General features: G+C 35.6%; 1 protein-coding gene across 1 annotated transcript; it reads left to right on the top strand.

The window, feature by feature from the left end:
• The first annotated feature begins 1,480 nt into the window (after window positions 1-1,480).
• Window positions 1,481-11,801, top strand: LOC132313658 (uncharacterized). Its single transcript, XM_059812535.1, has 7 exons — window positions 1,481-1,679; window positions 2,013-2,042; window positions 4,113-4,205; window positions 7,748-7,880; window positions 10,597-10,894; window positions 11,038-11,092; window positions 11,360-11,801. Exons 1-7 carry the CDS (start codon window positions 1,560-1,562, stop codon window positions 11,432-11,434), a joined length of 804 nt encoding a protein of 267 aa, XP_059668518.1. The 5' UTR covers window positions 1,481-1,559; the 3' UTR covers window positions 11,435-11,801.
• The last annotated feature ends 76 nt before the right edge of the window (window positions 11,802-11,877 follow it).

The following is an 11,877-nucleotide window of genomic DNA, read 5'->3' on the forward strand; positions in this document are numbered from 1 at the left end:
CCAAACTTTTGACACAATTAAAATTGGAAAAAGCTACGATGAGAGTGCTATCACCCTGATCAATCCAACGGCTAGAGTAGAGAGCTCACGAAGATATTGTTTTCATCACTGTTTTACTCTTCATATTATATATATGTCTCTTCATATTGTTGCAGCAGATTGCTCTAGCTACTTCTCATCCTTATATATAAACATGTGTGTCGACCGGCCTCTTAGGGCATTTCATAATCTACCACTGGACACAAACACCGGGTAATTACTTAGGGCTAACATGGTTTCTGACAGGACAAAGAGGTTTGGGGATGATCATCTGATTTTGAGCTGATCATTCTCATGGGACGTTTATATTTGATTATTGTATGGACTAAATGGAACATTCTATGCAATAATATGATCAGAAGTTTTGTTGCAAGACAAATGTACAAGGATCTTAGAAAACCTCTTAATGAGCATCCATTATTGCGAAGAACTATGGTGAATAATTGAAAGCCCAGACTTGTGACACTCTGCTTTGGCAATCCATAAGAAATGGTTATGTTTTAAATTTATGTGGCTTGTTTGGTATCAAAGCTGAGGGCAAACAGGGGAAAAAACATATTATTGTAAGATTTAGTGAAGGTGATGGAGAATTACAATTGTGAAGAGCAGAATATAGCCTATTATCAAGCTAGGGGAAGAAGGGCTTGGGGCAATAAAATCATCCATATCTTTAAAAACTTCGCATAAGAATAGTTACCAAAAGAAAAAACAATTTTCATTTTATCCTTTTCACTGATCATTTTATATTCCTATATTTCATTTTGTACCTACCAAAACGCACACACATACATATATTTAAGTGTTAACTAAACAATTTTTGTACTACTGTATTTTCTATTTTTTCAATTTCCTAAAATTAGAAAATGATACTCATAAAAATTACCCAATGTAAAATTGTCAACTTTTTTAAGGGTTTCAAAAGCACGAAAACAATGATTAGTGTCGCTTAAAAAAAACAAAAAAAAAAACACACACACACACACAAAATACAGTCTCTCTTTTACAAATTTTATTCTTTTATCATTCTACAAATCTTTTTCATTTTTTTTTAAATTAAAATATTCTTTCAATCACTCCACTTTCAATTACTATTTTATGTATAAATACAGAGATTCGAATTAATCAAATTATTCACTTTCTATTACTATTTATAACTCTTTTGCAATTTAAAAAAATTAAACTTTTTTTTTTTCAATCACTTCACTTTCTAATACTATTTTATTTATAACTATACAAAGATTGAAATCAATCAAATATTTTCTATTAACCGTTGGAATATTTTCAATTTTCGCAAAGGAATTTATTTCCGTTATAAAATAGCTTTCATGAATTTTCAAAATAATTTTTAAAAATAGTAATAATAATACAAAAACAAAAACAAAAAAAAAAAAAAGAAAAAAAAAAAGGAAAAGAAAAGAAAAGAAAGAAAAACACATTTCCCTGCCCTTTTCCTTCATTTTCGGTCTTAGCTTCGGTCGCGAGCCTCCCTCCCCTTGCTCTCTCTCTTCGTTGTTGCAGGAATGAATAGGGCCATGAAGTCAGCCTCAATAAACTCTCAAGTAGACCCTTTTCGTATGAGGATTGCTCTCTTTCATTCCACCCCTGTCATGGATCGGAAAAGACGCACCCATTGGGATTCTGTCAGTGTCTTCCTCTCTCTCTCTCTCCACACACACACACACACACAAAATCCAGATACGCAATTTAACATTTCTTTAGTGAAGATTTGAGATTTTCCCAAAACAAAGCAGAACCATGATTGTTCGTTTTCAATTAATTATATAAAAGTTATGGAAATGTTGTCAGAGTGAAATGAAACTCATGAAATGTGATAAGAACTATACATAATTGTAGAACATGTTTAAGCTATTTAGTGGTAGAAAGTCTTGCATTTCTGTTATCCTAGTCAAAGTGGTATGGAATTGAACCAAGTTCTTTTATTTTTTATTTTATTTATTTTCCTTTTCCTGCAGGGTGGAGGTGCTTATAAAAATTCATCCAAGGTAAAATATCACGATCAGTCTATATTTCGTTTATTGCAAAGTATTGTTTTTTTTTTTGAATGATTAGATTTTGTGAGGTAGATTATTGAATTACTTGTTTGAATTATTGATGTGTTCACGTATGACAAAGAATAATTACTCTGCTGGGTTCACTGTACCTTGGTTCAAGTTGAAGTTGAGTATCGACTGAGATGGATAAAAAGACAAGATACTATATGATTATATTAGGCATAAGATATGCCCCTAAATAGAGCATAATAGTGGAATGGATTTGAGTCATCAAGTAGTGAATGCCTGAAGCGAATGATTCTAATATGTAAAGCATCTGCTATGACAGCTATAAAGTATTAAAACCTTATGCAAGGAGTATCGGCATAAGAGTTGTCAGTTGATATATACACAGGTTGTCCTACACCCTCATTAGTTTGTATAGTTTGCGAATTATCATTGTTTGGGGTTTAGATAATGCAAGATAAGGGCTTGTGACATATATAATGCAGGGGGACATTATATTAACACCTTTGCCCACTAGTAGGTGTTTTTGTCACTTTCTTTTTTAGGAAAGTGCGTTTCCATCAAATTCTGCCATCATCTTTCTACAAATGGAGCATTACCTTTAACTTTCTAGGGTTCTTTCTGATTTTGTAATAGCATGAAGTTGAAATGGTGGAACTCTGGGCTATCATCCTCACTACCTTCAAGATTTTTTGGGTTATGCCTCAGTTAACTTTTAAATGCTTCTGCATTTGTGGATCAATGCTGAAACGCGATGAATAAAACAATTTGGAAATGTGTTCACTGTGCTTTGTGTTGCTTTCTTGATTGGGTCTAAATCTAAGACATATACTATGTATGAAGGTCAGTGTGGAAATGTTAAAAACTGTTATATGAAGGTGGGTGTAGAAATATTGTTTTACCCTTTTGACTATCACTTTGCTTGTTCCAAGCTGTGGAGAAATAGAAGTAGAATTAGAAATTAGTTTTTAATTGTAAACTATAATGTGGGGATAACATTTTTAGAGTTTAGTCATGGAAATTATCTGCCTCAGATGACATGCCTAATTTAGAAATGTTTAGATAGGAGTTTAGTGGTGACAACATATATGATTTCTAGATCAATTTGAGCATCGTTTAGATGCTTCACTTTTTTGTTAAATGATCGGTTCTTAGATCTCATGTCTTAAAAATGTGACAGATTTAAAGAATGTGTGAAGGAATATAGCTGCATTTGGAAGGATTAAACCTGATGGAAACAACATTCCTGAAAATTTGGGAACAGTGAATTTCATTGATGGATCAATTTGCAGACCGCATGATGGCGGTTTTTTTTTTTTTTTAAAGCCCAACATAAACAAGTGCGCATAATGCATACTTTTTATTTTGAAGTTATGATGGGCTATAATTATTATTTTGTTTTGTGTAGATCTTAAAGGTTTACTCAGTTTTAAATTTTCTTTTAATCACAATCTTTCATGTATTTTTTCTAGTTGAATGGTGTGTACTTTCTTTCCTTCTCCATTGTTGTTGGATCCATTTGGTGAGTATGCCTGAGATTGGATTCTTACTCTTTTCAAGACAAATTTGTGCATAGATGTCTATCAGATGAAAATTTGGTATGGAAGATGGTTCCTAAAATTAAAGTTGCATAATACTGAATAGAACTATACTTTGTAATGTAACGGAAAGTCATTTTGTCTGTAGGTTTCCTAATAGATTATTATTATTATTTTGTTGTATTTTACAACTAATAAATGAGCCATTAGGCTGTTAATATATGCAGCCAAGACTGCCAAGCCATCCGTGAAGCGATTGTCTAAATCATTGCTTTCCATTCTTTCACCATAACTTTTGTTATGCCAAATAGGTGGCCAACTCAGTGGCAAAGCGGTTGTTTATGTACTCGTGGATTCTTGAAATTGCCGTTTTATAATATTTTCTTGTGTTTGTTCCCTTAATGCAGGATGAAATCCACTTTGTCAACTATTCATATTTCAACTCTAGCACTTTACGGTCATTTGTTTTTCTTTGTTAAGTGAGTTATTTATGCTGTGCTGAATTGCTTATTTGTAGAGATACAACTATTATGCCAAGAAGTCAAGAAAGATGCACTCAAAAGAAACATTGTTTCGAAATGTCGGTGCCTTTGCGGAACACTTATTTCAGGTTATTTATGATGCCCATAACTTATTATCACTTCCTAGCCAGTAAAGTTCTATCACAAATTTCGTTGTTCATTTTGTTTACTTCCAAGTGGTTTACTTTCTGAGTTTCTTGATTGTTTGTTTTTTTTTTTTTTGTTGGGTTGGGGGGGTTTGGTGGTTAAGGTGTGAAATGATGTTGCAACTCTTGTTTTTTAACTTTTTTTCCCTTCTATTTTAAAGGACAGAAAGAATGTTATATACTATTGGTGTCTAGGATTTTAAGTGAATGGATGGGGAAACTGGTTAAGACTTATGGAGAGTGTCAATACCATCGTAAGAAGAATGGCCAGTGAAGTAGATACTGTTGCGTGTATGTATTAGGGGTGGTTACGAATGATTTCTATCTCTCTTAGATCCTACAATTGTTAGATATGCTTGTTAGATGCATGTTCAATCATGTATCATCCATATATTAGTGTCGTGTGTCCAACATGGGTACTTCCCGAATTTTTGAAAGGTGCGTGTAACAAATATGCAAAGTGATTAATAAGACGGGAAAATTGGGAATTCTACACGAAGCCTGGTAGCACCCTTGTAATGAAATATTGAGTTGCGTGGAGTCATTCCGCGATTTCTAGAGCTTCCCAGCATCAGTTTAGTATTAGAGCAAGTAATTGTGTTTTGCATTTGTCCTGCATCATATATAAGTGGGAAAATTTTGCACTTGGGCACTCTGCCCTGTAAGACTGTAATGCACCACATGTCTTTTTTACATGGCAGCCATACATGGAGGTCAAATTTAAGAAACACTTGCTCACACACACACAAACACATATATGGCAAAGTTCGATGTTAATTATTTTGGTAAATTACCCCAACCTCCCCTGAAATTTGCCTTTATTACCCTCAGATTAAACTTTCAAAATAATAACTCTGCCACCCATCATTTTTAAGACCTGTTAAGTTGGTTAACAACAACAATGAAATTACCAATTTTTCCCCAATCTTTAACACAACAATTGGGTGCATCATGCAAACATAACCAACCAAAAATATAAGATGACAATTTGCCCTTAATTTGATTGCCCGCTCTCTCTCCCTCTATGCACTCAGCCACTCCCCCCCACGCCGCCGCCACTCCCCCACCCTCTCTCCACTGCCCCCTCCCTCCGCCACCCCTGTGGTCCCCACCCTCCCTCTATCTCTCTATCCACCACCTGTCTCTTTTTCTTTCTTTATGTGGTGTGTATTACACACACACACACACACACACACACATACCGGTAGCAAAACAAAATTAAAAGTTTCGTTGAAATCCACCACGGCCGTTTGGAGTTTTCAACCATCAATCAACACAGCAGTAGAGAGAGATTGAGGCAGCAAAACCTTCAACGACAGCCCTCTTCGTCTCCGATCGAAACCCTAAAACCAATTTGAATGAAATTTCAGAAACATGATTACAATCAAGCTTCAATTCCGCCTAAACTTTTCCATTGATCCAATCTCTTCTCTCAAAACCCTAAGAAAATCACCACCCTCACCCGATCAAATATTCAGCTCTTCGCACTATTTCCCTTCCTTGTTCTAAGATTCCTCATAAGCCCGTCCGTTCCTCATAAGCCCGACAACACAGTTATACAAGCATGTAGCTGGACATTGTCCAATCTAAAACAAGTTCAAGTAAAAGATTAGAGCAATTCATATGTGGCATATAAACACGTAGCAATCATTCATTTCAATACTAGTCAATATTTCACACTGGTCTGAAAACAGTGCAGCTAATTTTGAGTTCAGAATCAAATTAGCACGCCAACATATAAAAAAGCCTTGGACTAGATCACCAAAGGGTCTTCACCTGACATCTAATGTTTGATCGGGTGAGGGTGGTGGAGAGAAAGGTGTCGCGGGGGGGGGGGGCGGGGGGGGGGGGGGGGGGGTGGTGCGGGGTGCGGAAATCAGTGTAATCTGTATATGTGTTTATATATGTAATATGCTAAGAAGCACGGACACAGCAAATCCAAAAAAATTAGGACACGGACACGGCGGGGACACGGCGAATAGTATATATATATATATGATGTAGTACTTTAAAAATTACTAAGTGTTCTTATTTTTCATCAACCTCACAATGAAAAAAAAAAACACAAATCATAACTCATAACTAATAAATTATAAAAGAACAATGTTGCAGAGTTATAAAACCAAATAAAAAATAAGACATTAGAATAATAACTAGTATCATTTAATCATTATTGCAACTTTACTCCAAATACAAAAGCATAGACAGAAAGGACTATTAACATTTATGACTGTTTAACATTCAGGACTTTCCTGTTAGCACTTAACATTCACAAAAATCTAAAGGCTAGTCTCCAAAAAAGATACAAAAACAAGTCAGTGTACTATCGTCTATTCCAATCCATCATTTAACCTAGGATTTTTCCCATTTACAATACCAAAAGGGTAATACAAAACAAAATACAGAACATATCAGCATTCAAAGAAAAAATAAAAAATTCCAGACAAACGGAGTGTCCGTGCCGTGTTTGAGGAGTGTCTGAGCCGTGTCCGAAAATTTTAAAAAAATAAAAAATTCCAGACACGTTTTTTGGTGTGTCTGACACGTGTCGGGGCGTGTTTTGGCGTATTCGTGCTTCCTAGGTAATATGTATGAAAATATATTTAATTAGTTATAAATCTGTGATAATTATATAAAATTTGTGGTTAATTTCATTATATACTAACTTATTAATAATTTGTATATATACGAAATTATATTCATGTTTAATTTCAAATTATGGTTTTAACATATTAGATTTTATTTTATAAATTAATGTAGTTAGTATTTCGAATTAAAAATATTAATTACTATTTATTTGTAATTAAAGTGAGGGCGATCCTTGGCGCAACACTAAGGTTGCTTCATTATGACTTGAAGGTCTCGTGTTTGAAACAAGGAAATAGCCTCTCCGCATGCGGAGGTAAGGCTGCATACATCTAACCCTTCCAAGTGCACTGAGTTTGTCCTTATTTGTAATCAAAGTGATAAAAAAGCAAGGGTATTTTTGTCCAAAAGAAAATAGTTTAAGTGGTCATTTCATATGATTAATAAGGTCAATTTCATCATTTTGCATCACATAGGGCATTTTTGGTATTTCATTTTATTATCTATCTAACTTTAAACTTGGTTAATGGTCAACGTATGGCAGGGGTGGTCGAAGTAAAGTCAACCAAACTTCAGGGAAGGTTGACCAATTGTTTTTCACTAGTTTAATCTGAAGACAATTAAGGCAAACCTCAGGGGAGGTCCGAGTAATTTACCCTAATTATTTTGGTGCCAGTCAACCCTCTTTTGTATTAGTGCTTGATAAGGCTAGCATGTGTTTTTTCTATATGTCCCCACTTGAGTCATTTGTCTCTCATTTTCCCCACATGTCCTCACTTTTAGAAATTTATTCATTCATAAATTCTTCTTTTCTATTTTGGTATGTGTATGTGTCGGCATGCCTTTGTCTCAGAAAATGTTCTAACTTTTTTGGCAATATTTTTTTTCTGAGGTTTCAGAGCTGGCAGCATGATTCTTATGATTATGACCCATCTTCAAGTCGAGGTAGCTCATGGTTTAGACAGGAACATCGGGCTAATGGATCCAGAGGGGGTTGGACCGGCAATCAAAGCTGGCAGTCTCGGCATAGGAGTAAGTGCACTTCGATTTTCTACATGCACTGTAAAGAAATAAGGGTCACGCTATGTTTGGTAGCACCGAATCGGCGCCTTGGATTTGGGATTGGAGAAAATTTAATATAAAGTTTGAACTAAACTTCCTCCAATCCTGAATCCAAGGCACCAATTCGGTGCCGCCAAACATAACATTAGTGTAGATTAATGGCTGATGTTACCTATAAAAATAAGAAAAAGTACCTGATGCACTATGAGAACTATAAGAATTATCTTGTGGAACTAGACACAGGGTACATGGGCGGTGTCGGTATTTTCTTAATTGAGTACACTCAACGAATTAGTTAAAACTTAGGGTTAAGTGCAAAAAACACCCCTATAGTATGCTTCCAGTGCATATTGCACCCCTCCCGTGCAAAAAACACCCCTAAACTATGTCATTTGTGCAAATAGGTCCTATTTATAAAAATTGGACTAAAATACCCTTAGCAACACATTTTATAATATATATAAAAATACATATATTTTGTGAAATGACTAAAAAGGGTTTGGCCCCCCTTCATCATCATCTTGTGGTTGTCGTCGCCGCCACCACCCAATTCCATTCTTTTCGGTGAAGCTCCTTGGCGTGTTCCCAAGCGACGACAAAGCAATATAGCTTCGATTCGGAGCTTGCCGGCTTCAATGGACGCTGCTGCTCGGAGCTTATCAGAACGGATCGGTCGTTGTATCTCTGCACATGTCTTCATCTTCGGTTGGGCCGGTGATGCTCAGAGCTTCTCACCAGTGGCCATAGAGTTTGAAGCCGGGTATGGAAAAATCAATATCTGGCAATGGCTTGTTTATTGGAGCTGTTGCAATCTGATATGGGTATGATTGTGGGTGTAGGAACAAAACAAACCCAGTACAAATATTTAGAAAAAAAATTCTGCAACTATGTTGTTTTAAACAAGCCCAGTACATATTGTTAGAAAGATTTCAAAAAATTTAAATTTTTAAGTATTTGAATGGACTGGTATAGCCCATTTAATCGATCATCAGATTCATCACAATAGAAAAAAGTTTATAAGCTTTAATGGAGAAGTTGAATTGGTTATAATAAACCACTATAATATATATATATATATATATATATATATATATATATATATATATATCGATGAACTGTAACCCAACAGCTAATTGGATCTTTGATCCTTTAGATGATATGGAGGTCACTTTCACTCAAATCATGTAGTGTAAAAACACAAGGTTGATGAGTCCTTGTAAGCCCAGTTCTCAAATTAAGGGTATGAAAACGGTAAGCTTTCTTGTTTCTTCCTTAAATTCGTAGTGGATGCATCACAGGGGAAGAAACTTACTACCATGTCGACTCCTTTAACATCTCTGACAATTTCTTCTGGCAACGAGGAAGGGGAACGGATAGCGGTGTCCAAGATGCACCGAGGCCGATGAAGTACTTGGGTTACCCACCGGCGATGAGAACGGCGGCGGGGATCCGCCTTTTCCAGAGAGGAAGCGGTGGTGAGGATCGGCCGTGAGCTTGGGTGGCGAGGGGTGAAGGTGATGGTTAATGGGTTTGCTTTATTTATTTATTTTTTTTGTTCTTCACGTTGAAGAAGATGATGGAGAGTAAGGTATGGTAGGGATATTTTTGGAAGAGTAAAAAGGTAAAATGGGCATTATATTAATTGAGGGGTGTTTTTGCACAAATTGAAAAGAATATGGGTGTTTTTTGCACTCCTTTTTAAATAAGGGGTAAAAGTGCTATGAAAGGTATACTTCAGGGGTGTTTCTTGCACTTACCCCTAAAACATCACTTTTTAATTTATAAAAGCTATAAAGATCAACACTTATTAAAGATCAACATCACTGCAATATGTTGTTGTAGTGCTTATATTTTGTACAATTCATAGAATTAGTGATGATAATGGGCAAAAAAGAATTATTATTTTTTTAATGGAAAGTTAAAAATCCAAACTGCAAACTCAAATCCAAATTAAAATGAAATAATTTATTTAGTATTCTTTTTCTTTTTCCCTTAATATTGTAGGATCTAAATATATTGGAATATAAGTTGCACAATAACTTTGCACAACAGCCTCATGAATCGATTGAAGTTATTATTCTGTTTTATAAAATTTCCTATCACCTAACCCTTGCTTCTTTGAACGATTTAGATGGGTCAAGTATAAAAAATTTCAAAATCTCTCTATCAGATATACCACATCTTTTTATTTGAATTCCAGTGCAATCGCTTGGCCCCAGTTAGCCTCGTGCATATGACAAGGTAGTGGGACATCCATTCAATAGTCTTCAGCTAGATGATTTAGACTGAAACTTGTGGGTGAATGAATCCTCTTGGACAGTTCCTTTTTTTACCCCGGGAGTCACCTCACAGAATATCTCAATATCTCAATTCCTAGCTCACCTGCTTTATTGGAAGAGCCCAATCCCTCAGAAGTCATCACTGCTTCAACGGGGACCGGGGTTGACTGCATCGCAAATGAGCCTAAACTAGCCTATTGTTCGGATTGTGAAGATCTTTGAGTTAATGTATGATGCCATTCTCCTTATTGAACTGTATATATAGAACTTCCAGTTGCTTCCTTTATTTTGATCGTGTTCTTCGTGGTCTACAAGTTGAGTGCATTAGATTCCCATTAAGGCACAAGAAAATAAGCAAGCACCTCTCTCTCTGGTATTCATTTAGTTATACATGCTTCTTAACTCAGGAGGTTTCCAGTTTTGTGAAGATGATTTCGAAGACGAGACCGAGACCATTTTTCGGTCTGCATTTGGTGGAAACAGACACTTCTATTGGTCCTTTGTGAATGAAGAAATTCCTCAATGGAAGAGTTCCTCAGGTTACTCTGCTAACTACAGGACCTCTTGGAAATGGAGACATCAAAATGAAGAGGAATATGACTCCTCAACAGAGTCGGACAGTTCGGAGTCAGATTTGGCGTCAGATCGATTGGCTCTTGGCTTAAGTGCTACTGGTCCTTTAAAATTGGAAGATGTTAAACATGCGTGAGTTCTCGTGCAGTTCCTGTTTTGTACATTCTTTTAAAACTTAAAGAGCCTTGCAACTTTTCATTTTAAATGTGCTTTTTGACTGAATTGAAGAATGTTAGTACTATATACGTGACTACCATGTAATCTTCCATTTTCAGATATCGAGCATGTGCACTGAAATGGCATCCTGATCGTCATGATGGCTCTTACAAGGTATGAATGTTCTGCGACCATCAATCTGTGGTTCATATTTTTGAGCCTTCACAATTGAATTGCACAATTATTTGGGACTTGTAGATGTTGACTTGTGGGAATATTAATGCAAATCTGTAGATTTAGAAGCACTAAACTGTGATGCACCACTCCCAAAAATTTTATTATTTTTATTCTTTAGGGTTCCCAGTTTTGGAAGCCACTTTTCCATGCTGGGACCAGCTTATTGACCATCACAAAATTAACAAGCTGATATTACATGAACAGGCTGTTGCCGAGGAAAAGTTCAAGGTCTGCAGTGCAGCGTATCAATCTATATGTGATAAGTTGGCTCTAAACTAACAACAATTCTCTCAAGCAACCCGGTATAAGCATAGATCCCTTCATCTTTCTTCAACTCTCTTGGGCCGTTTGGGAGATAAAAATAAAATAAAATCTTCAGGTTTTGGCCGAGTTATTTCTCAATTCAACTAGAAATGCACTTTAGGATAGTTATGCTCGAACTGCGGGAATAATTTATTCTGAGTTGCAGTTAGAACAACACTGAACCATCTTGTAATTCAATTAGAAATGTACTTTAGGAAAGTTATGCTCAACTGCAGGTATTATTTATTCTGAGTTGCAGCTAGAACAATACTGAAGCATACTGTAATGACAACCATATGTGCTCGGTTTTGTTTTTTATTTATATATTTATTTTTCTCGAGAATGCATTAGTATCATAGTAGTGTTTTGTTTTGTATTTTCTCAAGTAGCTAGATGGCATGTTAATTTTTAAACGGTAA

Source organism: Cornus florida, unplaced genomic scaffold, assembly GCF_030987335.1.
Source record: "Cornus florida cultivar Cherokee Brave unplaced genomic scaffold, ASM3098733v1 CherokeeBrave_3.0.0_Hap2_Chr06, whole genome shotgun sequence".
Classification (NCBI taxonomy): domain Eukaryota; kingdom Viridiplantae; phylum Streptophyta; class Magnoliopsida; order Cornales; family Cornaceae; genus Cornus; species Cornus florida.

Bases quoted from the DNA above. Each gene is read 5' to 3' on its own strand.
- LOC132313658 (XM_059812535.1), top strand. From the start codon at position 1,560: ATGAATAGGGCCATGAAGTCAGCCTCAATAAACTCTCAAGTAGACCCT. The intron at 4,206-7,747 runs GTTATTTATGAT...CTGAGGTTTCAG, and splicing joins TTGCGGAACACTTATTTCAG to AGCTGGCAGCATGATTCTTA. The intron at 7,881-10,596 runs GTAAGTGCACTT...TTCTTAACTCAG, and splicing joins CTGGCAGTCTCGGCATAGGA to GAGGTTTCCAGTTTTGTGAA.